Source organism: Cottoperca gobio, chromosome 9 (genome assembly GCF_900634415.1).
Source record: "Cottoperca gobio chromosome 9, fCotGob3.1, whole genome shotgun sequence".
In the NCBI taxonomy this organism is placed as follows: Eukaryota; Metazoa; Chordata; class Actinopteri; order Perciformes; family Bovichtidae; genus Cottoperca; species Cottoperca gobio.
Genome location: NC_041363.1, coordinates 20,800,963 through 20,823,399, shown reverse-complemented (window position 1 = coordinate 20,823,399; position 22,437 = coordinate 20,800,963). Strand labels below are relative to the sequence as shown.

The 22,437-nt window shown below is 40.0% G+C and overlaps 3 protein-coding genes across 5 annotated transcripts in view; 2 read left to right on the top strand and 1 right to left on the bottom strand.

The window, feature by feature from the left end:
• The first annotated feature begins 424 nt into the window (after positions 1-424).
• On the top strand, positions 425-8,751 carry wsb2 (WD repeat and SOCS box containing 2). Its single transcript, XM_029439906.1, has 9 exons — positions 425-642; positions 890-1,058; positions 3,420-3,628; positions 3,727-3,858; positions 5,142-5,242; positions 6,635-6,831; positions 6,953-7,042; positions 7,125-7,241; positions 8,128-8,751. Exons 1-9 carry the CDS (start codon positions 603-605, stop codon positions 8,339-8,341), a joined length of 1,269 nt encoding a protein of 422 aa, XP_029295766.1. The 5' UTR covers positions 425-602; the 3' UTR covers positions 8,342-8,751.
• Positions 8,752-8,884: 133 nt separating this feature from the next.
• On the bottom strand, positions 8,885-13,519 carry rfc5 (replication factor C (activator 1) 5). Its single transcript, XM_029439907.1, has 11 exons — positions 13,359-13,519; positions 12,678-12,742; positions 12,169-12,305; positions 11,981-12,060; positions 11,767-11,840; positions 11,148-11,307; positions 10,510-10,591; positions 10,201-10,330; positions 9,718-9,795; positions 9,469-9,523; positions 8,885-9,341 (listed from the first exon to the last, which is right to left on the bottom strand). The coding sequence occupies exons 1-11, from the start codon at positions 13,403-13,405 to the stop codon at positions 9,242-9,244; spliced, it is 1,008 nt and encodes a 335-aa protein (XP_029295767.1). The 5' UTR covers positions 13,406-13,519; the 3' UTR covers positions 8,885-9,241.
• Positions 13,520-14,621: 1,102 nt separating this feature from the next.
• ksr2 (kinase suppressor of ras 2) overlaps positions 14,622-22,437 on the top strand; it is a 93,111-nt gene continuing 85,295 nt past the window's right edge. For all 3 annotated transcript variants that reach the window (XM_029440320.1, XM_029440322.1, XM_029440319.1), the window contains exon 1: positions 14,622-15,292. In XM_029440320.1, the coding sequence (XP_029296180.1) occupies positions 15,119-15,292 (174 nt within the window). In that variant the 5' untranslated portion in view covers positions 14,622-15,118. The remainder of the gene's footprint in view (positions 15,293-22,437) is intronic.

The window sequence follows — 22,437 nt, the reverse complement described above, 5'->3', positions numbered from 1 at the left end:
TAATCCAACCTGCTGGAAATGAGGACATGCGTGGAAAGGAATCTTTTAGCATTTCTTTTTTTAATGGTAGAATTCAACATTTGATGTTTGCCATGGCTGTGTCCATGTTACACCGACAACAAAGTAATAGAGTTGAGATATAAAATCTAGTTAAAATGTGATACATATAAATGTTCTGGGACTCATCACACATCTCTGTAGTTTAACACCATTATTTTTTTAGAATGGGATCTTGGGAAGAGCTTACCATCTTATTGTAATACTGGCATCATCAACGTTGTTAAAATCATAACTGTATATAGGTTAACATGATTTATAATTTAATTAGGAGGTGTGCCATAGCTTTGAGGTTACGTAATACAATAAAAACGTAACTGCGTTGGGCCAATGGTAGAGAGTGACTCAGATAACCGGAAATCAGCTGATCGTTTAGTTTCCCACTCGCACATTTCTCACATAGCAAACACTATCGCAGGAACAGACAAGTCGCAGCTCTCTCTCCGGACGTAACGGAGTGTCCTGCCTTCGTAAATGGACGGCTGGGCTCGGACTGAGAGGACAAATTCAGGAAGATAAAAGTGAAGAATGTGAAGAAAGAAACGATGTGCTCCACGGGAACCAACGCGGAGCTACAACAGACATGTAAGTCACGTCAATTATGAATGTAATAACCGAGCTCGGTCATGTTGTCATCGCAACGCTCTGTAACCAGGCGGCGGTTAACCCTCCGGAGAAAAATGCAGAGAGGGAGAGGGGGGGAGAGAGAGGGAGAGAGGGAGAGGGGGGAGGCTGTTATGATATGCGAGGGAACTACCGAACTACTGTCAGTGTCGGTGATGGATGAATCTGTCAGCCGCTGTATTTATGTTGCCCTTCCGTCCTCTTCCAGCCTCCGACCCGGCTCTGTTGCTGGAGCTGAAGACCAGGCGTCCTCCGTCCTTGGAGGGCCGGGCAGGATGTGAGACCTGGAGCGTGGACTTCTCCCCGGACGGAGCCTGGTTCGCCTGGTCGATGGGACACGGTATCGTCTGGGTGGTCGCCTGGCCTCTCGACTCAGAGTATGTTTACCCGGACATTTAATCCACCCGTGAGGCATTCAGGTGTCCCTCGTACATTCGGGCTTGTGTTTTAAAAAGTCAATCCACATTGTGATGGAACGCACATTAGTTCATGCTTGACTTAATTGTTCACACACTAATTAAAACTAAAAGAAAGAATGAAAATATTACGTTACATTAACGCACATCTTTGGGACTATATCTCAGTATATACTTGTTAAACTGACAAGAACATATGCACATTCCCTTTAGCATATTTCTGCACAAACTACCACTTCTAAAAGTACTTTCATTTGAATTCAGATATATTGTACATATACTGTACATCTTAGTACTGTGGTTTTTTTGGGCCATAAACCGTATCTGATAAAACCATAAAATGCCACCTTTTGCTTTGCGTAAAGCGTCAAAAATAGCTATATATTTATATCATGGAGACCCAAAGACATTGTGCAATAAATAGTCAAATGAGTGTCATAGAATAGAAAGAGATTTAGAAATAAAAACTGCTGGAAATAACAAGCAAGAAGTATGATTTACAAATAGCTTTTTTTACACTGAGCAAAGTTTTGAATATTTATTGGATTATTTTACAATTGAATTGCTGTATTAAATAATTTAAAAAAATTAATTCATAGATTAAAAAATTAAAGTGTCTTTATATATTCAGATTATTTACCAATGAACACTTTCACTCCATACCAAATGCTCTGCACTTTCTGTGCCAATATCCTCAAAAAACCCTGTCTGGATCCCTCCTCCCTCAACAACTACCGCCCAATCTCAAACCTCCCTTTCCTGTCAAAAACATTGGAACGCATTGTTGCCAAACAACTCCATTCCCACCTCCATGCCAATCACCTTTTTGAACCCCTCCAGTCTGGTTTTCGCCCCCTCCACAGCACAGAAACGGCACTACTCAAAGTCCTCAACGACCTCCTCACCTCTGCTGATACCGGTTCCCTCAACATCCTAATCCTCCTTGACCTGAATGCAGCCTTTGATACCGTGAGCCATAGCATCCTGCTCTCCAGACTCAAGGACATCGGTATCGAGGGTATTGCACTCAGGTGGCTCCAGTCCTACCTGTCCGACAGATCACACTTAATTTCCTATCACAACCACTCCTGCCACAGCGCCAGTCACCCATGGCGTCCCCCAAGGTTCAGTACTCGGCCCCCTCCTCTTCACAATCTACATCCTCCCCCTCGGTCAGATACTCCGCCACTTCAACCTGGACTTCCACTGCTATGCCGACAACACTCAGATTTACTTCAGCACCAAACCCCCCCCATAACCCATCCCTCTCCCACATCGAATCATGTCTCACAGCCATAACAAACTGGATTCAACACAACTTCCTCAAATTTAACAGCAACAAAACCGAACTCCTCCCTCATCGGCTCCAAATCCACACTCGGCAAAACCTCCAACCTGACACTTACCATTGACGGCACCACTGTTTCCCCCTCCCCTCAGGCACGCAACCTTGACGTGATCTTTGACCCCACCCTCTCCCTTGAGCCCCATATCCACCATATTGTTAAAACTTCCTTTTTTCACCTCCGCAATATTGCAAAAATCAGACCGTCTCTCACCCGCCCAGCAGCTGAAAGACTGATTCACGTCTTAATTTCCTCCCGCCTTGACTACTGTAACTCCCTTCTATATGGCATCACCGCAAGCTCCATCAACAGACTCCAACTGGTCCAGAACTCCGCCGCCCGACTCCTCACACACACCAAATCTTGGCACCACATCATCCCAGTCCTCAAAGAACTCCACTGGCTACCTGTCTCCCTAGACCCCTCCTATCTCACTGACCTCATCTCCTCCTACCAACCCCCGCGGTCCCTCAGATCCACCTCAGCTGGTCTCCTTTCCACCCCCAAATCCAAGCTGCGCAGCTTTGGAGACAGATTCTTCTCCAGGGCAGCACCCAGGCTCTGGAACTCCCTCCCCCAAGACATCCGTGACTCTCAGTCCCTCTCTATATTTCAGTCCCGCCTCAAGACGCTCTTCTCAACTATCATTTGCTAGCCCCCTGTTAACCGTATTATTATTTTTTTCTTTTTCTCTTTCCCTTTTTTTTCTTCTCTCATCCTAACCCCTCCCCCACCTCCCCTACTATTGTAAAGCGGTTTTGAGGTCTTGAAAAGCGCTGTATAAATTAAATGTATTATTAATATGATGCCTGCATTTAGCAGTATTTAACAAAACCATCTAAATTTCTCCTGACTATGACATTTCCAATAACACCAAAAAGGCTGCATCATTCAATGTCCAGCTCCAGCTTTTCACCTGCCTACATTCTCGTTTTTGCCGGTATATGTGCATACTTGATGGTCTTCTCACGCACAGGGACAGTCAGAATGGAGAGACCGACCGAGGAGACAAAAGCTTCAGTTGTGGCCATCCAGTGTGGACGCTCGCCTTCGGACCCAGACCTCCAAAATCGGCTGCAGCGGCATGCCCAGATAAAACGGGGAAAAAATCAATAGGAAACAAAAGCCTGCTCCTGGCCACAGGCTTGGAGAACGGGGTGATCAAAATCTGGAATGTGTTAACAGGTGAGTTCTTTATTCCTGCTGGTGAGGATGTTACCTGGGCTGTTTTCAGATATCAGATTGTGGCTGATTTTAAAACGCTTTTAAAAATATATTTTCAGGTGATGCCGTATTTGATCTCCATGGCCACGAAGGCGTTGTGAGGGACCTGGTCTTTCCTCAGAACGGGACGCTCACACTCGTATCGTCCTCTCGGGACAAGACTTTGAGGATTTGGGACCTGGCTCAGAAAGGTAAATGTGTTTTTTTTAGTAGCTTTTGGTTAATAATTAGTTAGTTAGTTAGCAATAACTAATGTAAAGTCCAGACTCACCACTTGACAATCAGTCAAGTCTTTTTCAGAAGAGTAATGTTTTCACCTCCTGTAGTGCTAACATAATTTAGAGTGGTGTTCACAAACACTCCTTACTGATATGATCGTTTACTTATCAAAATGCAATGCAAACATACTGTTTGATGGGTAAATAGTGAAAGAAGGCAGTTTTACGCTCAGGGCAGAGATTACCAGAGAGATACCGTCTGTACATTTACATGTTTATCCCATTAACCCTACCAATTGTGCACAGTACATTACTGTAGAGCATTTAAAGCATACCATATGTTTTTGTATTGATTTCCAACCTTTCAAGTAGCTAATGGCTTCATTTAATGTTAATAAGGTTTTTAAACTTTCCTGAGATTGATACTCCATCCCAGAACACCTTTTAACAGTTTTCTTTTTACGTCAGCCTGTTTGGACAAACGTGTTGTTGTTGGTGTGTTCAAACACACAAGGGATAATCTGACATTTCAGAGTTGACATTACATTTATGTAAAGCAATTTTATAATTTGACAAAATAAGATAAGGTCCACTTTGCCTTTTGAGTTCGGTAGATGATCTTTCCAGCTAAAGTCTTAGGAATGCATGAAGACACACATTTCACAACATGCATTTATGGTGTACGTGTCAGTTTTTTGTTTGCAGACAACATGGCTCATAAACGCAAGGCTTTTCGGCAGGTGTCTGAATTGACAAATGTCGGAGCATCCTTGAACGCACCTTTTTTTTTTTTTTTTTTTTTTTTTTTTTTTTTTAAACTGTCCCTTGTTAAACATTAAAGCCATTAAATGCTCTCTGTGAGGTGTTGCCAAACAGGTTTCAAGGTTGTGCAAACCGTATTGATATTGACTGAAACCAGTGGCTGCATGGAAGGAAGAAAATAAGTCTAAAGGTTCATGGTATGCATTTTGCATTGTATATAAATAGTGGCCAACAAACATTCAAGGGGTTTTTAATCGGCAGTTAAAAAAAATTCAGCATGTTTCTCTGAATTTATCACTACCACTGTTTTGTCACCGTGCAGTCCAACTGAACTAAGGGGTTAAAGCAAACATATGCTCATGTTAACACATATGAGTCACGTTCTCCACCACTTCAGGAGCTGGTTATGTGAAAGATAATTTTATTTTTAATCCAGTGATGATCCAGTGTGTCTCATTCAGTTCAGTTAGACTTTTGTATTGTGTCTGTTGTAGGTAAAAAGGTGCAGGTGCTTTCTGGCCATAAAGACTGGATCAGCAGCTGCTGCGTCTCATCAGACTGCAGCATGATCGCGTCTGTCGGCAGATTTGACAGAGTGAGTTATATCTTTGTAAAAATATGTTGTTTCATATTCAAATGTGGATGTCTGTACGACAATTTTTTAATATATATTTAATTTGTGCTAGTTTGTATGTATATAGACTTTTTCATCTTTTGTGTAGAAACAACTACAATACTTCTAACAAAGTCTCCAAGCTGTTTACCTTTATCCAACTTTTTCAGTTCAGTAGAATAAGAAACTCTGATGGCTGACAAGAGACATTCTTTAAACATAATCCTGTATCAAATTCATTTTTCAAGGACACTGGAATGTGAACTAATTGGATAGTATTTTTAACTCTTCCTCCTAAAGGTTTACCTTGTTGATCTTTGACATATGCAAATATTCATGCTGAATTTCTACAAGCTTCTGGACACACTTGTTGTTCTGATCATTAGAGCAGCATGTCCTTTTAATGGCTAATAGCTTTGCATTAACATTTATTCATTGGTTTTGTACAGGCAAGTATGACACTGAAGGTCCAGATTGCATTAACAAAGTCACATATGTATAGCTTTAATATATTTCTTTCCAGTGCAGAGTCTGCATGTTAAGTGCGTTTGGCCCATCTTCATCTGCTCCTCTGTTCGGTTGTTGCAAGACTGACGTAAAGTTTATCAGTTTGTTTCTTTGTTTTCTTTGTTTGGGGACATTTGGAGCTCCGGGGAGCTCTTCCCACTCCTGTCAAACTGCTAATTTGACACCTTCTCGATTGCAAAGAAAAGCAGACAGCTTAACATTGTGTAATACCAGAATTTAAGATCACAATAACACTTTAAACCATTTTGCTGCGTGCTCCAGCCTGTCCTGATGGCATCCACTGAGTCAGTACATCACTGGGAATCAAATCACGAGATTTCCTGGCACTGCAACTTCTGCAATATTTGCGGTAGTGCAGAATGAGCTTGGACTTAAAGGAACAGTTCACCCCAAAATCAGAATAAAATAAAAATAATTCTTCGTACCGGTATTGTTAATTATATTATAAATCTAGATTGTTTTGGTGTGAGCTGCCGAGTGTTGGAGATATGGGCCGTACAGATGTCTGCCTTCTCTTGAATATATTGGAACTAGATGGCAGATTGTGGTGCTCAAAGCGGCAAAGAAAATAATTTAAATAAACAATAGAAATGTCTATTTCCAGAAATAAGATCATCCTCAGACCTTGTTGTGAGCAGTATCATGTAGAAACTATTTTATCTACACCTGTGACCCGTGTCACCACGCAGAAGGACGCGTGCATCTACTCATGGACGAGAGGCTGGTGCTCACTCGTTGACGGGTGTAGTTCGGTAGAAAGAAAATAGTTCCTTTATGAACTGTCCCTATTAACATACACTAATTAATTCTAAAGACTCATTATTCTTTGGGATTTCCCTTCTTCAGATGGTGTGTCTGTGGAGTCTGAGGTCATATACGTTCATCAGGAACCTGACAGGAGGGACCCACAAGACCTTGTACCTCCTGTCTTCCTGTGACTTCTCTCCTGACGGAGCGGTGCTCGCCACCGCAGCCTTCAGCGGCTCCAGCTGGTGGATCGACCTCTGGGACCCGTACACTGCAGAGAAACTGGCCACTCTGGTGTAAGTTTACACTCGGCTATCGGTCTCAAAATGTACTGAACATTTGGTACTGTAAATGAAATGCATGTGTATTCCTAAAACTCATATCATGAACCTTCACTTTGGTTTCTTTTATCCACAGTGACTACTTTGAAGATTACGGGCAAAACCAAATCTCAGCAATACAGTTCTCTCCCAACGGTTTACACTTGGCGATGGTGACGGACGACAGGTATGTAGTTCATCAGCTCCATCCCATAAATCTTTCATATAATGTCATCATTTATGGAATTATGGATGTGTTGTGTTCGCAGAGCTCTTCGGATCTGGGAGCCGGGACAGAAAGGGATGGTGATGCAGACGAAAGTGGACAGAGACTCTAATGGACTCTGCTGCAAATACCATCCACAAGGGGGCGTGGTCGCCTCAGGGTAAAAATGTTAAAGCCTTCATCACAATTTTAATATTATTTGAAAATGAAACTCTTGTTTGTAGACTTGAAAGGTGGGTTTAGAAGGGTTGTAGTTTAGTGGTTGAATGAAAAGGAAATATCAAAACATGCATAACGATCTTACCTACCAGCCACTCGTATGCATAACATGCTCCAAGCTCATATTTTAGTCAAAACATTATATTCAATTAATGTATCAATGAAAAATGTCAAAGATTTGCTGGTTCCAGCTTACAAAGTGGAGCAATTTGTTGCTTGTCATGTAAAGTGAATCTTTTGGATGGTTGTTCAGACAGAATATAAGCAAAATCTGATGATGGATGAAGTTTGCAACCGACAGAAAGAAGAGTAAATGCAATCGCAGAAGTAAAAAGCTAACGTTCGGCTATAAACAAACTACAATACGGTTACATGACTTCACCACCACTACGGTCATTTAGCCACTTATTAGCAACCGCCTCATAAGACTCATAAAAGCTTATTTACTGACTCAGTTTGTCATCGAGCAGAATGCTAAAATCTCTTAAGTTTTTGTTAACCTCAGACCTTATTCCAAGCATCTAACCAAAAACTCATCGTTTGAGACAAGGGAACCAGAAGTACAAAATTGCTTACTCATTCCAATTCCACAGCACTCTATACGCAAAAATAATTTCCATTTCTATCTCTTTAATGACACTCCGGTGCTTCTCGTGCTTAGTCTTCAAACGTTAGTTCAACTACAACGAGTGCTTCGACTTAAACTGCAACCCGTGTTCAACATCTCTTAAGCGAAATATGTCTTTTTCCAGTTTTGTTAACTTGCAGTCATTAAACCCTGTCGGCCGCCACATGACTTACACTAACCATCCCCTCTCCTGTTACAGAACCAGAGATGGTCATGTGAAGTTCTGGAGGGGGCCCATGACTGTGCCCAGCCTGTGCCACCTGTGTCGATCCATCCTGCGCCACTCTGTCTCCACACACCAGATGGAGCCGCTGCCCCTCCCCAAGAGGATCCTCGAGTACCTCACCTACAGAAACATCCCCGACCTCCTCAAGACCTGCTGCTCCTCCGATGAAGAGGATTGGGAAGGTTAAATAGGAACATTAACACAATGCAACTGACATTTATGGCGCGTGATTGTCATGCATAATAATGATTATTATTTTTTTAAACGCCTTTTGTTTGCTGATAGAGATGTTTTCAAAGCTTAATTTAGCGCAGGAAGCATCTCTAATTTAGATGCAGCGTTCCTACATTAAGGATTTCATTTATTGCACTACTACTGTAAGACGAGGCATAACAAAATGTAATGTTCACATGCTTATTTGACTTGAATATCACAATTTTATACTATTAATTTATTGTGTAAATATCAAATGTATATGTATTTCTAATTTCTGTTTATCATAAAACAGCACTATTGTACTTGCACATTAATTGTTAATATAAGATAACAGAAACTGGATTTATGGGAAATAGTTTTATTAAACAGATTCAAAACACATGTACATGTCCAAGACGCATTCTTGTTGTATTTGTAACATTGCATGTTTGACACATTTCTTTAATATCTTTTACCTCATGATGTTAAGTTGATCCTACACTAGTGACTACATTTACCGTTTTCCAAGTCCACATTTTAAGTGGCCAAAGGATACTTTTTTTTTTTTTAGTTACTAGCATTACAAATGACTGCCTTCCATTTTTGCTCAGTTTGTATGCAGATGTGAGTGACTCAGATGGCTGCAAGCATTTGTTTCTTCGCTGAACATCAACTCAGTGGAGCAGTGGTGGGCAATCATGCAGTAGACACTTAAGGGCATCTGTTTTCGTTCTAAATAAGCAAACTCAAGTGATGCCACCCATTTCTCAACATGAAAAGTGTACTGATCCGTGTTGGTAGTCACCAAGGAATTGGTAAAAGTGTTTCTCTCCACCAGTGGTTTGCATTCAAGAGACAGAGTTGTATTGTGGGGTAAAGCGTGTTCCTGTATCTAGGAGGCCTCACTGACCACAAAGTCTCTCACGGCCTGGAAAGCTGCGACCATGGAGCTCAGCTGGATCTTCTCGTTGGTTCCTGAGGCGATCCTGTGTCTGAGGAGACGACGCACAATAAGTCCAAAAGCAACATTTCCAAACATCTGTATGAGTCATTAACGAGCGACTGTTTGATTACTTGTATGTAAAGTATCAGCTAACAGAGGAACCACAGCTCACTTACTCGATGTCAGCCAATTTGATGAGCAGACCAATCCGTATAGCTGGAGGAAAATCCACTGGAACGGGAGAAAAAGAAAAATACTGAAATAAATAATAAATCAACAGATACTGACCCTAAAGAAGCAACTCATTATTTCCCAGGGTCATATTAAACCTTTGCTAATAAAACTTCCTCCAGTAATCGCTCTTACAATAAATACTCTCATTTTACTTTGGTTAACATTCTAACAATGTTGCCATGTGGTCTCACCTCTGTGTATGAGCAGATGGATCTCTGTGAGGATATCATGCAGGGCCAAACCTTTCAAAGTCTTCAGCTGAAGGATTTCTGTGAATGAGATGTTAAAGATTTGCAAGAACATACATTGAACTTATTTTAGTGGGTGTCTTTAGCCCATCAACTCCCCAAACTTCATACTAAATTGTGCAAAACATGTATAGCATGTGTAATATCTGTGAACATGTTGAAGTCTAATTTTGCTACACTCATCAGCCATTTGAAAATGTGTTGTTATTCACTGGAATCTTTGATTATCATTTAGCTTCTATTAACCTAAGTATTATAATCTGCAAAAAATAAATGGTGTTCAGGATGTTTAGCGTTTTCTGAATTGTACAGAATACGTCACACACCGTTTCACAATTTACAAGATGAAAAAAAGGCTTGTATAAATATAGACTGCCTTTTGTCTTTCAGGATGCTTTACTGTAGAACAATCAAAGTGGAGGATACGCTTGTACGCTGAGGTGAAGTCTTTGTTGAGGGACCAGTCGAGGATGTTGGCTATATCTGAGCGGAGGGGATGACCTGTGCAGGTGTACACTGTGTCCTCTGTGACCTTCCCGTACGCCATGCTGGTGCTCTAAGATCACACAGGTGGAATACAGTTAGTATGAAAATATACATTTTACTTGTCTGCGATAATGATATGTAATAACAAGTGTAATGCATTTGTTTCTCAGCTGTTTTAAAACACAAGAGGAATAAGAGAACAGCGACACACCACCACGAGGCACAATGAAGAAGAGCTTTCGGTCGTACCTGCAGTATGTTGAGCGATCTTCTCATATCGCCTGATGATAGGGTCACAATGGCTTTCATTCCACCTGGATTTATGTCAATACTGCCACAAAAACATTCAAACTTTAAATTAATGCTTTAGATAAATGTATTAGTCAAACTGTGATAGCTTTGTATAAAGAAACGTAAGCAAACATTGTCAAAAGAATCACTGATTGATTTCTTCTAATTCACGCTATTAGTACTGATATCTATGTTCACCATCAGTCACAGCAAGAACACCGTTTGAAATCTGTGCAAATAATGAACAGCTTCTTTTTGTTTTGTGCGGTAAATAAAAATGTTATGTGCTGTAAAATAAAATGTTTCCTGTGAAACAAAAAGGGCACTAAAGGGACTGCCACCATTGTGCCCCTGAGCAAGGCACTTAACCCTGAGCTGCTCCAGGGAGACTGTCCCTGTAGTTAGTTCACTGTAAGTCGCTCTGGATAAGAGCGTCTGCTAAATGACATGTAATGTAAACTTTTTGGTTATACAGTAGTTCTCACATATCAGAATAAACGCAGATAAGATTATTATTATTATTTTTTAAACAGCACCTTGGAATATCCTCTGCCTCAGATTGTTTTAACAGTAGATGAAGAAACGCACACGCTCACCTCTCCTGCTGGACCACATACTCCAGCCGAGGGATCATCTGGTCCGGGGACAGCGGGCCGAAGCGAAACCTGGTGCATCGAGACTGCAGAGCTGGGATGATCTTGGACAGGTAGTTGCAGATCAGACAGAATCGAGTGTTTTCTGTATACTTCTCAATCACTGAGACAGAGGGAGAGTGGGATGAGAGCGGGATGAGAGCAGGAGGGACTAGTTAGAAATCAATGCAACTCAGTAAATATAAAAATACAAAACTATCAGCTTTGACATGTCTTGGTCTCCTCAAATTCCTCTCACTATAAAAAAACTCACTATAAAATGCATTTTTGCACACCTTCCTGCATGTCACTATGTCACTTCACCAAAAAACTACATATACACTAAATGTTTATGTCAAATGGATCACACAAACTTATGTCCAATTGAGGTTAGATGACTTTCATAAAGACAAAGTGTCCAATCAATAGTTAAAACCCAATCTTCCAATGTGTATTGCATTTAAAAATGAATAGTGGGGTGTACAAGCACATTTGCTGTAATTTACCAGTAGCCAAATTGTCTGGCTGCTCAGTGAGCCGTGTGGCTCACAGTGGGCAATGCCCGGCCGAACAGATGGCTTACCTCGCCGCAATGCATTCTGGGCATCCTGGGTCATGGCATCGGCCTCGTCCAGTATCACCAACTTGAAGCCCTTCCTGGAGGACAAGAGGGGCGGACAAAAAGACAGCAGTTTAAATTATTCCCCTTTAAGAGAAAATTAAAGAGCTTTAAGAATAGAACAGAAGATATGTGACGTGACGTGTGTGAAGTGTTGTAGATAGAGTTTTAGTCTTACTTGAAGATGGTCCTGGTGCTGGCAAAACTTAGAACAGGACCTCGTACAACATCAATACCTCTGTCATCTGACGCGTTTAGCTGCAAAACAAAATGAGTCAAAAATCAAAGAGCCTCAAGGTCTCCCCTGAATGACAGAAGATGTCAGGTGCAAAGAGAAGTAAAAGCATGTAATGAGTAGTTGTGTACCTCCAACACCATGGAGGTGAACTCTTTGTCCTTGTAGAGCTGCCTGGCACTGGCGAGGATAGTGGAGGTTTTGCCTGTCCCAGGTGGGCCATAGAACAAGAGATGGGGAAGCTTGTCTTCACTGATAAACTTCTTGACTGAAGAGATAAAAAACAGGGAAAGAAGATTTAAAGTCTTGATATGACATGGTCCTTTTGAAAGGTACGACTCATTTAAAACATTGATTTTTATTCGTACTGTTAATTATTAATACTTTTTACAGTACAACTATAGTAAACAAAAAAGACAAGAGTAAGCAAAACAGTCAGACAGCAGAGAAGGTTATCTACACACAACAGTTAAATAATTATGTTATGACTTTGTCTCAAGCTATAAATGTGATAAAACATAAAAGTAATTGGGGCAGTAGACTTCAGCATAAATAGAAAGGATTACTAATGAACCCTGTTGTACTGCGGCTTCAGGAATGAGGATTATATATGTATTATTCTGGCAGTACACATACTTACTGGTGCTTAGAATATCTTTGTGTGAGATGAGATCATCAAGTTTCTGTGGTCTGTATTTTTCAACCCTGGAACACGAGCAAAAAGACAATACACCAATAATCAATAATAATTACTTTAATTGCTAAATAACTAATGCTTGCAACAATTGGAGTAGTTACCATAAGTACAGCACAAGTTCACTTAAAATAAATATCTCAATAACTTCTCTGTGTACTGGTCTAAACTACAGAACGAACTTCATTAAGAGTTTGTCTACTTTAAAGAATCAGTCTTAAAGGTTTAGGAACATATGCAATAAGCTGTTACTTGTTCATGACTTCAAATTGTTGGGTATAACATTTCAATTCGGCAGCTATATTTTGCACTATGCACCAATATATGAAATAAGATGTCAACTTTATAATTGTTTAGTGGACGCTGCAACATTTCCGGTGAAGCAGTTGGTTCAAGTGGCAAAAGGGCAATTCTAGATGCATTGACTAGCTAGTATCCGAAAGCGACGCTCACATGGATCCATTATGAAAGGTTCGTCTCATAAGTAGGAGTCATATATAACGTAATTTGTAAATGTAAAAACATCTACATACAAGCTGCTATCATGAATCCGTAGTAACGTTTGGTAGGTTAGCTAGCTAGCACTTACTATTTCAACCTATCTGTGATAAACGACTTTCAACTCACCACGGTAAGTTTCTGGCCTGTAACGGCACTTTACTTGTAGAAGTCATGTGTCCTGTTTATTGTGACTTTAGCTCCAAGCTAGGTGAAATACTTTTAGAGTTTTGAGCAGCACTTCCACTCTACGTATAATGTTGGTGGCCGTGTTTGGCGCGCTCCACAACAAAATCGTGCGTCAAACGTCACGGCGTACAACCAATCGGAACACTTTGCGGGCACATGTGGGCGGGGTCTGAGTGACATAAGTGCCCACTGTAAAACAAAGTGTCTGAGATATAAAATGCCACACATTTCTAGTTTTAAAATGCATATACAATTCATGCACATATTTAGGTCAACTTGTGCAATTCAATTAATGCAATTCTGGAACAATAATAGTTTGCTTTTCAAGTTTAAAACATTAAACCAAGAGTCAGCTGACTCTCTAAACCTTAATATATGTTCTATCTTTCTCTCTCTCCCAGCCAGTGTTTCAGATGGGCTGGACCCAATGCTGGCTGATGTCTATATATATTTTTTATTTTATTTATTATGTCTTGAATCTTCTTATACCCCTCATATTGATCATGGGACCAAATGCCTAATAAGGAGATGGAACATTTTAATTAAGCATGATAATTAAATATCATAGGTGTTTTGCCTATTAATTAAAATGTCATGCATATTATTTTCAATGTAATTGTAATTTAATTACTGTAAATTAAGTAATTCTTGGTTTTGATAATGTCGGGCTTTAATTATTCAATCTTTCTTTTAATAAGGCAGTCTCATTGAGATCAAGGTGCCTTACTTAGAGAGACCTGAGTACAAAAGAAGAACAGAGATAAGACATAGTCAGTCACACACAGGCAAAATAATGTATTAAAAAAATGAATCCAAATATGATGAGACTTTCCAATTTTCTATATTGTGTATCATAAAGTATCATAAAATCACTGTTAAGTCATGAGAAAAAAATATTTACAGAAACATACATATCTACAGAAACAGTGCTGCAGGCGAGTGTAGGCTATGTATGTGTGTAGGTGTCCTGTATGGGAGTGTGCACATCTAAATGTGTGTACAGTAAAATGATGACAATCGTACAGAGTTCTCCCCCCCACCCCCATCTTTCCTCCAAACATGTGAAAAGTGTATTTTTGCTCCTCATACAGGCCTGGAGACTGGCTGTTGAAGCAGTGAATCCACCGCACTTGGCGCTAATCTCGCGAGAGCGGCCCCTCACGGCGGTGCCTGGGCGATGCGATGCTGTTGCTGTGGGTTTGATTGACAGGAAACATGTCGGTGTGGTGGGAGCGAACCGGGATGCAGCTGCTGCCAAGGGAGACAGGGAGTACCTGCATCCAATCCACACATCAGCACCTTTAAAACCACCAGGCTTTCCCCACAGATACGTCTGCTTATGATGCGCTGAACTGCTTCGCTTTTTTTAAAACATCCATTTGAAACGAAGGGGCACCCAATGGATGCTGTGGCAAACCGTGTAGTCCCGCTCGGTATCTCCATATTGTGTTTGATTTAGCCTACAACCAGAGACACCTTGATGAAACAGCGGGAACTACGAGGACTGTTGTTGCAATGGAGTCGACTCTCTCACGGCTCAAACCCCGTCTGTAAACCTACAACATCTCGTTTCATGGCGTTTTGCAGCAGGTTGCTCTGTTCCGTGGGCTTCACCACGTTTCTTTTCTGAATTATTTTTTTGTTTTTTGTTTTTATTTTTAAAGCGCAAAGGGAAAATAACGACCACTGCTCGCAAAACTATGAACGAGGAGATGACAAAAAGCGAGGAGCAGCATCTTAGTTTGCAGAAAGCCTTGCAGCAGTGCGAGTTGGTGCAAAATATGATAGACATAAGCATTTCTAGTTTGGAGGGTTTACGGACCAAATGTGCCACATCCAACGACTTGACACAAAAAGAGATACGAACGCTGGAGGTAAGCACCATTTGAGCGGAATCACTGAATTTCTGCTGTGCGTCTTCATCTAAATCAATACGGGGGGCTGTCACCGTCTGTTATTTATTTCTAGGCCACTATGCATATTTTCCAGTGCCTTTTCAACGACATACTGCTTTTCTGCTGTTGGTGCTACCATTGCATAAATATGCAAATATTTCTGCTAAAGCCCACTGCTATGTGTTTTGTGCAGTGCAATAAATCAAGAGGCTACGGGGCTGCAGTGGGCTGTTATAGACTTGCGCATTCTGCAGGTGGCGGGGAGAGAAGGTGGCTCTTCTCCATCAGAATAATATCTGAGGCAGCCGAGGCCTATAGGCAGCCCGTGTTTACAATCCATTACCAATATGCCAGCCTGCGCATCTGTCCTCTTAGCGCATCCAGGCCCTGCTGTTATGCAAGGCGAGCAGATTACTCAAATTGTTACAAAATATCGTTATCCGTTTAATTGGCCCGTGGGGTATTCCGTAAATTGCGTTACGTAAGGGCCATAATATCCCGGTGTTGTGTTTGAGATGTCAGACTGTCCGTTTTTAGACCACTTAAACCAGTCGAACAGTGAGAGGCTGTTACGGGACATAAAAAATGCCATAAAGTGCGATAAGGTCACAGAAAACTCACTATTGAGCAGCGCAGACCCAGCACAGCGTTAAGGGCCTGTAAGAATGTTATGATGATGCCTCGGGAGATTAAAACAAATACCATTAAGTGCAATAAGGTCGCTATAAACTCAGCACTGAGTATCTGTGTGTACCATCAGACCACTTTAAGTCCCAGAGGGAATATAATGAGGCATTACAGAAAAAATAAAGTAGTCACTTGTGAGTGGCACACACGAACCCCACAGGAATATGCTTAGGACTGTATGTTATAAAATATATAAACATATGTATTCAATGCTTTGTCGGAGCTATTAAGTGAAGTCTGTAAGATTCACACAGGCAGGGGACAGAGATATAATCCAAGAGGAGAGAGAACTAATATTAGGTACAAATGTGCTGCCAGCAATGTGCAGGCAACAGTGTGAAGATAGATGCTCACTATGTTCCCTGAATGCCTTGCAAAGCATTGTGGGTACTGGATTATTTGTTGGAAGCATGACATAAGTATTGTTACAAAACATTCAATATTAGCCTGGCAGATTTCGTGAATGGATTTTAAAACTAAGATTTGATTAATTGAGTCAGGATTTAAACTTTTTGTGGAAATTGAGATAATAAAAAAAAGAGAGATGGATTGGGTTGTAACTTTCCTTTTTTTAAATGTATGAATCTCTAGCTTTTTCCAAAGTAAAAGTAAGATATACCCGGCTAATATATTCAGTTCTTATTAATTATTATTATTATTATTATTATTATTATTATTATTATTATTATTATTATTTGTTTTTGAAAATACACATTGGCAATCTTAAAGCATAAATGATCAGGATGTGCAGTATTTGTACCATCTGTGCCGCATGGCAAAAGGACTACACGGAAACTATTGTGTTTAAAGGGGAGGTCAGAAAACAGGGAGGGTGTTGTAACTTTTCTTTTGACCGAAGATAGGTTAGTCTGACCTTTTTGGGAAAGCAGGGGAGGGTCTTTTTTCTCAATAATGAGGCAGTATTGTTTGTTTCTCTTGTTCTACCAGACTGACATGGCATGAGCGTGAGGGGTGATGTGAAACATTTTTGGTGACTGCTTAGGGCAATGCAAGGTAGCGAAGAGAAATACACAATTGCAAGCTTGTGTAGACAATACAAGCTCCAAAACATTCACAAGTTATTCATCTGTTTATTTTTGATCTATTGAATTGAATTTAGGGAATATAATGCACTGGGGGTTTGTAGTTCTTGTTATACACCACACTAGTAGAACATTTGGCTTCACTTTGTATACATACTGTAGTTCTTCAAAGCGACACTGTGCTCTGCAGCAACATTTCTTGAGCATATTAATTGAACTTTCATGGCTTCTGCAGAGTAAGCAACGTCATAATTTCATTTTATGAAATGTTGTCACTCTGCACATTCAAAACATATTTCCCATACCTTTGATAGTTGACAATGTTATGGTTGTTCTTGGACACAGTTAATACTAATCGAGTTTCCATTAAAGTACACTAGCATTTCAACCCTGTCTCGTTTCAGGTTTCAGTTTCTGTCCGGTGTTATGTTAAAAACCGTTTCCTGGTCAATATGTGTCGTATTTGCGCATTAGACACCGATTGGCTGTTTCCAGTTTGTGACGTACCTGATCTAGTTTACCCAGGTAGTTTGAATCTCAGATTTTAGGGAAGTGCACAGACATCTCCCTCTTAAATTCAGGAATGTGAAAACATCTGTCAAGTGACAAACTTTGCACACACACAAGTCAATGTAGTCAAGGTCAGACAGTTTAGAGGACATGAACATAAGAACAACACAACACACACGTGGAAGGGATCTGCTTGTTAAATTCCATTACCAGATATATTTTAGCCACTTGATGGCAGAATATTTCCACAACACATGTCTGACATATCACGTTACAAAGTTGTTAGTAGCTGAAGTGATAGCAAAAACTTGCCTATTTACCTATATATCCAGCAGACACAGTGGGATATTAGCATTCATCGGAAGTTATATTTCTGGTGAATTTTGTGTCCAATATTCACTTTCCCTTCGCTCTGCTTCGGTCTCCATCAACTCCTGAGACAAATATGTGGCTCTTTAGCTTTGTTACATTAACCAGCTAGTTGCTTGTATTCTCTCTCTGTAGTGTTAGTGCTGGCCAGGTAGTGCACAGTGGGTTTTATCAATGCTGTTTGTAAGTAAACTGATGTGGACTGCTGCTGGAAACAGAGTTGATTAGAATAGAGCTTGTGGGCCTTTCAACAAAATAATATTGATTACTGCGGTGTCAAATTTCACATCTCCAGTAGCCCCTTTGGTCCAGTATCACTATTCTTTGCTTCCAAGTAGTGAGTCCCAATGTCCCATCTATGGTTGCCCTCTCTCTCCATTTATAACTGCATATAAATCCACGATCCAGTGATGACTTAGATTTGTTGCGGACATCCTAAAGTTTTAAATTAAGTAGTAGCAGTGAGTGATGTCGAAAAATCTCACTCGTTCAACGTCAGCCACACGTTGTATCAAAGTTGTGTTAAAGTTTTGGTTTAATACTGATTTAACCATGCTGTAACGTTAGTTACAAAGTGTTTTTTATGCTATTGGACATTTACAAGGCTTTCAAAACACAGCCATTATATGAAGTGTATGCTAAGGATTGTCGCATTACCATCATGAATATCATGACTGTGAGTGACACGTGAGTGGCTGTCTAGCTCCCTATCATGGTAGAGAAGTGGAACATAGAGCCTGATTTAGAAAACACATTTTAAATGATCATTTAAGAAAGAACAGACTTACATGTGTCCTATCTGTGATGCAATAGATATATTTGTTTATTAACTAAATGTAAGGTAGTGGTATTTCAGTATGTTTTAGAAGTTTTAAGCATATTTTGATGATTATCTGGATAATATTGTGAATGGCATATATTTTGGCCAGAATAAACATGTCCTTGAAATTGTCATTATCGTCCAATGTCTAGTGTATGCCCACCAGACAAAATAATAGAAACACTAACTTGAATTCAGGTCAGTGAGGTATTTTGGTAGTCACGTACTGTTGTGGGCTGCAATTCTTCTGTTAAATTTAGGCTACAATCACCTTATAAACACATTTGATCAATACCTGGATCTCATACAGATATGGCTCGGGCTACTGCAGAAACTTGCTCCGGGTGGAACTGCATAACAGCTTTCTGTATTATTTAACTTTGTGAGATTTTACTCAGCATAAATTACTAAATAAACTAATATGTGAAAGAAATGCTCAACGGAAAGAAACAAGTATTATAAATGAATGAAAACAAAGGAAAACACACTTAACAGTTAATTCACAAGGGCAACAAAGGAGTTACTCCTGAGAATCGTCTAATCTTCCTCAAATCCTCTGAGTGGAAGAGTTTTCAGGATGGCGGTCCTCTTATTGCTTCAACGACAAATGAGTTGTCCACCGGGGGTTTTGATGAGGATCACAATGACGTCAGTCATACTCAAAGCCTTCCTCGTTACCCTGCCCTGATCTTAACTGAGTGTGGTGTGTATGGGAGATTCCTCTACGACATCTGTTTTCTCTATTATTAACCTATAAGACCCAGATTGAGCGTCAGACACAATCTGTTAGAGGCGTCGGGCACTGACCTTGCTCTAGCCAAAAGCGTTAGCAAAAGTAGCAGTCTATATCATTACCTGGGTGAAGTGTTGATACTGTTTCCATTAATATGATTATGCATTGTCGGCGGTATCCCTTGGATACGCTGGAATGAGCTACGCACATAATGAATGATGTGTTTTTTTAGGCTTTTATAGAAATGCAGACACATGATGGAGCATGACATGTATTATGTACAATCATGTAATTCATATAACAGAAAAGAGGGCAGGTCAAAACAAGTGTTGTTATTCATTACAATTCAAGTATGTGAGTTTTATAATGTTTATTCAAACAAGAAGTGTAGCATCAGCTTTTTGCTTCTTGATTCAATGGTGGATCCGAGGATCTTTTTATTTACTGTCGCTTAGAAGGTCACTGGGTTCACTGTGCTTGAAGGAAACTAGATGATATAAAGAGTTGTCCGGCCACGTCTAAAGTGTTTGTACTTGTTCGGAGGGGCTAAACTCGAAGGGTGTACGATAATCCTACCGTTAAAGCCTCCTCTTGTCTGTATCAAACCGCATGCCGACTGATCTTCTACAAAATGGGAGTAAGGGCGTAAACATTTCTCTCCTTGTACAGTTTTTCTCATTTGCTTGTCTATCTAGAATGAACATTTTCAAAACAGCCCACACACAGGCCTAAACTGAAATTGTGTTTGCAAAATATGCAACAAAAGCAAAATAATTCCATCAAACAACACAACGTGTTGTCAAATGAATATATTCTTTCAATCAATCAATAAACAATGGAAAAACTAAATATAGCTACCAATATGAACGGGTTCAACCTCAACTTGTGCCATATGCCTGTGCCATTTGATACTTTCTATAGTTGTAGTATGTGGTAAAAAAAGGCAAGCAAGCATATCACAGCATTTTATTCTCTTCTTCAACTTTTAATAGAGATAATACTGCACCTTTTCTGTTAAAATACTTTAAAATAAAAAAGAGACCTGCAGTAAGCACCTGGACGAGACATATTTGGACATTTATAATGGTGCAGCGTACGTACTGCATTCTTTCTTCACCAAAGAACCAATGAAGAAGTTCACCCAAACTCAGAAATACTCAGAACACAGAGGTGTGACTGATTGGTGATTTAAGAGTTATGCACAAGTGCGTAAGAGATTCATAAGAATTTTTCTATCTGCTGTAAACTTATGTTTTTCCTTTTGTTTAACACAGATAATCCAATAGCGTGTTGGGTCTTTCTATGAGAACTGCGTTAACTGTTTTGAAGTAGCACGTGTAAAATGTGTGAAACCAATGAAAAAGTGCAAACTTCTCAGAAAAGACTTCTGCTGTGGTTATAAGGTGATGATGAAGATCAAGTGGATCCCAGTTTAATTAAGTGTGTCTTTACTATTGGCACAATAAAAAAAAAAGCTTATTAGAGCTTGAGAGAGAAGTTCAAACCCTTCCTTCCTTTCACACCTGTGAACAATAACGGTGAAAGTGAAACATAATTCTTTCAGAGTTGTGTTTGTGGCGTAGTAAGTCCAATATTCACTCGATACGTTTAGCTTTGTTTTGGTCTTTTCAGCTGCTAAATGCTTCACTGTGTTCACCAGCGAGTCTCTCACTTTGTCTGTCTGCTGTTTGGTGCTGAGAAAGTAATGCACAGTGGGGTTTTTAGAACATCTTTTACTTCCCTAATTTTATGGAGGTGAACTACTACATCATTGGAGTATAATAAAACTTTGACAATAACATTCAAATTAAATTATTCTCCAATAATTTAGTTTCGATATAGGGGGAAGGTCAAAAGATATGGTGCTATTACACTCTGCCTTATGTCACTGTTATGACTGTAATGGTGCTTCCCCTCTTTTAAACATACAGAACTACACAGATCACAGATGTTTTTATTTGGATTCTGCTTTTATACGGCTCAATAGTGTGACCTGTGGACAATCACATGTTCCTACTTAATTGTCACATAAAACCCAGTTTGGTTGCTAAATGATTAATTACTACAGAATGCTGCAGCTCATTAGTCTAAATGTGGGTACTACCGGTTAAGAAAGTGCTGTTTTAAAGTACTCTATATGTATACTATATACACACAAATGTGTACATTTTAAGTCACATGACTTTCAGTTGTGCCTTTATCTAAACTGAAGTTGAATTAAAAAAAATGCACCAACATTTGCTGAAGCAGCATTTATTACTGTCTTGAATACGCTTGAATGTCAGTGCCGGACGTTAATGCAGGAAAGTGCAGGACTGTAGTTTGTCAGATCAGATACATATGGTGTTGAAGTTAGTGTGCTGCAAATTCATTAAGTGTTTCAGTTCATCTGGATTAACTGTGAGTGTAGCATTTGTGAAGAGGTCAATTTAGCTCATGCGTCAAATGGGAAGAGCGCCACACAGGCTCATCTACTTCAAATTTAAAGGGAAAGTCCAACATTTAAGAACATGCTGGTTGACAGTATTTACATCAGCCAGAGTGACAGTGACAGTCTTGGGCTTTTATCAGGTTTTATTTGGATTTTTTTCAATATGACTTCTTGATAATTCTATCTGCACTAAAATATAACTGTTACTTGTATTATTTTTGGGTGCAACATGGATCTACTGTAGGTCTTATGTAACCCATGTCCACAAAGTTAAGACACAGGACGGGCTTGTCTTCTTCATTTTTATAACTTGGTGGTGAAAAAATGCAAGCAGCCTTATCGGAGGTGTGTCGAGCAGTCCGTGCAAGGGCAGAGACAGCTTATGCTTGTGCACCTGCCCACAGTAGGTCCACAGTATGTTCAGTCCCTTCTGGTTTTCGCCACAGCAATGGAGTAAAGTTTGCTTTTTCAAATCTGCTCTGAATGGAGCTTTAAGATGGCGATGCTGCTTGGTGGTTAGTTTTACATGTT